This window comes from Desarmillaria tabescens (genome assembly GCF_030435595.1).
Source record: "Desarmillaria tabescens strain CCBAS 213 chromosome Unknown EV420scaffold_111, whole genome shotgun sequence".
In the NCBI taxonomy this organism is placed as follows: Eukaryota; Fungi; Basidiomycota; class Agaricomycetes; order Agaricales; family Physalacriaceae; genus Desarmillaria; species Desarmillaria tabescens.
The window spans coordinates 5,825-8,023 of record NW_026848410.1 but is presented as its reverse complement, the minus strand read 5'-3'; the positions used below and the strand labels follow the sequence as shown (position 1 = coordinate 8,023).

The window sequence follows — 2,199 nt, the reverse complement described above, 5'->3', positions numbered from 1 at the left end:
TTCGTGGCAACCGCATCATCTCTGGTATGTGGTTGTCTATTCTTCGATCCGTGGTATCCTCATCCCACTACAGCTAGGAAGAGAGCCCCAGAAGCACAAGGAGAAAGAAACAGCGCAGGATATGTCACTGCCAGAGTCCTACCCGTAAGCACTTCAATACATGCACAGAAAGGCAAAAAATAACACGTTTCCGGGATTTTTTACACTTAGAAATTATGAGACACTCCCCGAAGTCACACTCTCCGCCCTCACAGAGACTGGTCAAGCAGAATTAACCATCCCAGTACCAAAGCAACGATCCTACACTGGTACCATGGTCATACAATCCGCTCTCGCTGACATTCCCTGCGCCAACCTTGGTATGAGTGGGGTCTTGAAGGAGCTGAATGCGACACTCGGCACATCATATACTCTCGACAACCCCATCTTGCCCTCCATTTTCGAATCCTTCATCAGACAAGATTATGACTTTGGCACCCTGTATGCTAATTTGCATCCGTTTCGGTATGACTTAACCACTGTCGAATGCATCCGCCAATCATGGAATCGGGATCAGGAAATGCGACAAAATCAAGTCAATAATAACAGAATCTCTGATGGAAATATTCCACCCCGGCGCATCTGGGATCTGTATGCTAATCGAGTGGTGCCATACTGGATCACCTGGCCTTCCCGTACAAGAGGGCAGTGGAAGATATCTGTCATATCACATGCTTGGATGTCTGAAGAGGAGCGCATGGATGTGTGGACACCTATCAATGGCTTTGAATGGCCTGTGCCAATACCCAAAGATGCGAACCTTAATCTCATCCGGATCGAAATGTTGAACCTTGGAGTGCACTATGTGTGGCTAGATGTTCTGTGTTTGAGGCAAGAAGGTGGGAAGAGGGAGGATTTGCGCAGAGAAGAGTGGAAGGTCGATGTTCCCACCATTGGATCTATCTATCGCAATTGCAGCCGGGATGTGGTGTATTACCTCAGCGGGCTAGGTCGACCTTTTTGTTTGAAGCCGGAGGACTTGAGAAGCGATTGGTGTTGGTTCAGGCGTGCGTGGATGCTTCAGGAGGTCAAGTCTATTATGCCTGCATATGTTATTGGTGGGGAGGCTGGTAATCGCTGGATATGTGAAGATGTACGAGCAAGGGTTGACAAACACCTTCAATCATTGAGGTTGTTGGGTGGTAACTTGTTTGATATTTTGCAGGAAATGCAGAATCAGGTATCAACAAAACCTCTTGATAAAGTCGCAGGCCTGGGATATCTTCTCTTCCGAGAGTCTATCCCGATATATGATGAGTCACAATCCGAAGAGGATGCCTGGGTAGCACTGACAGAAGTGATGGATGGGAAGTATCATTTGGAGTTGCTCCTCTTGTACCCTGAGCCTGGGAATGGATACAAATGTTGGCAACCTTCATGGAACGAGGTAATGGCTATGGTAACTATACCAAAGACTAGGATGTGTTTGCAGTCAGTGGACCTTCAGACTGATGAGACAGGTGTTGACTGGTATTGGGGTCCCTGTATCAAGTTGGGTAATCTGCGGGGATTGGGCAAGGTATCAAGCAAAATCATACCTCGACAGGGAGAGTTGTTGGTTAAAGATCACACTGGGCTATCCCATGTATTCAAGATCATTGCTGATCATACATACCTGATACCTGATAGCCCATATACCCTCATCGGCATGAGTTATTCTCCCTGTTATTATGATGAAACATCATTACATTGGGCAGTCGGGCATCAGTGATGGGATGGGAAGTTTGAAAAAGTGTCTGTGATCCAACTCACAGATTATAATCTAGATTTTTTGGAACTTTGGCCAATTCATAATGGAAAATTCTATCCTAAAATATTTCTTTGCTGAAAATAGGATAATGTTTTGCTTTGTACAAGTGTCCTGATAGAGAGGCAGGATAAAGAGCAGGGCTAGGATGTTGTTTACACTTGGAAGAGGTCTCAGTAGTCTCAAAATAGACATATACAGTGCACGCAGAAGATTGAAGATATCGTAGTTATTAATCCCAACATATGCAAATATCATCTAAGCATATGTATGGCGATTCGGAAAGTCGTTATTAAGCCAAGGATAGTGACATACACAAAGCAGGGCTATTGGTGGCACTGGGATCCAGAATCCTATAGACAGAAGGGGATACGATCACGGATATTAATCTGTTAAACGCGTTGGGAGGAATG

General features: G+C 45.3%; 1 protein-coding gene across 1 annotated transcript; it reads left to right on the top strand.

The window, feature by feature from the left end:
• Nucleotides 1-313: 313 nt before the first annotated feature.
• EV420DRAFT_1280684 (uncharacterized protein) lies at nt 314-1,750 on the top strand (the record flags this gene model as incomplete). The annotated part of the gene is made up of 1 exon (XM_060468215.1): nt 314-1,750. One exon carries the CDS (start codon nt 314-316, stop codon nt 1,748-1,750), a length of 1,437 nt encoding a protein of 478 aa, XP_060322582.1.
• Nucleotides 1,751-2,199: the final 449 nt, after the last annotated feature.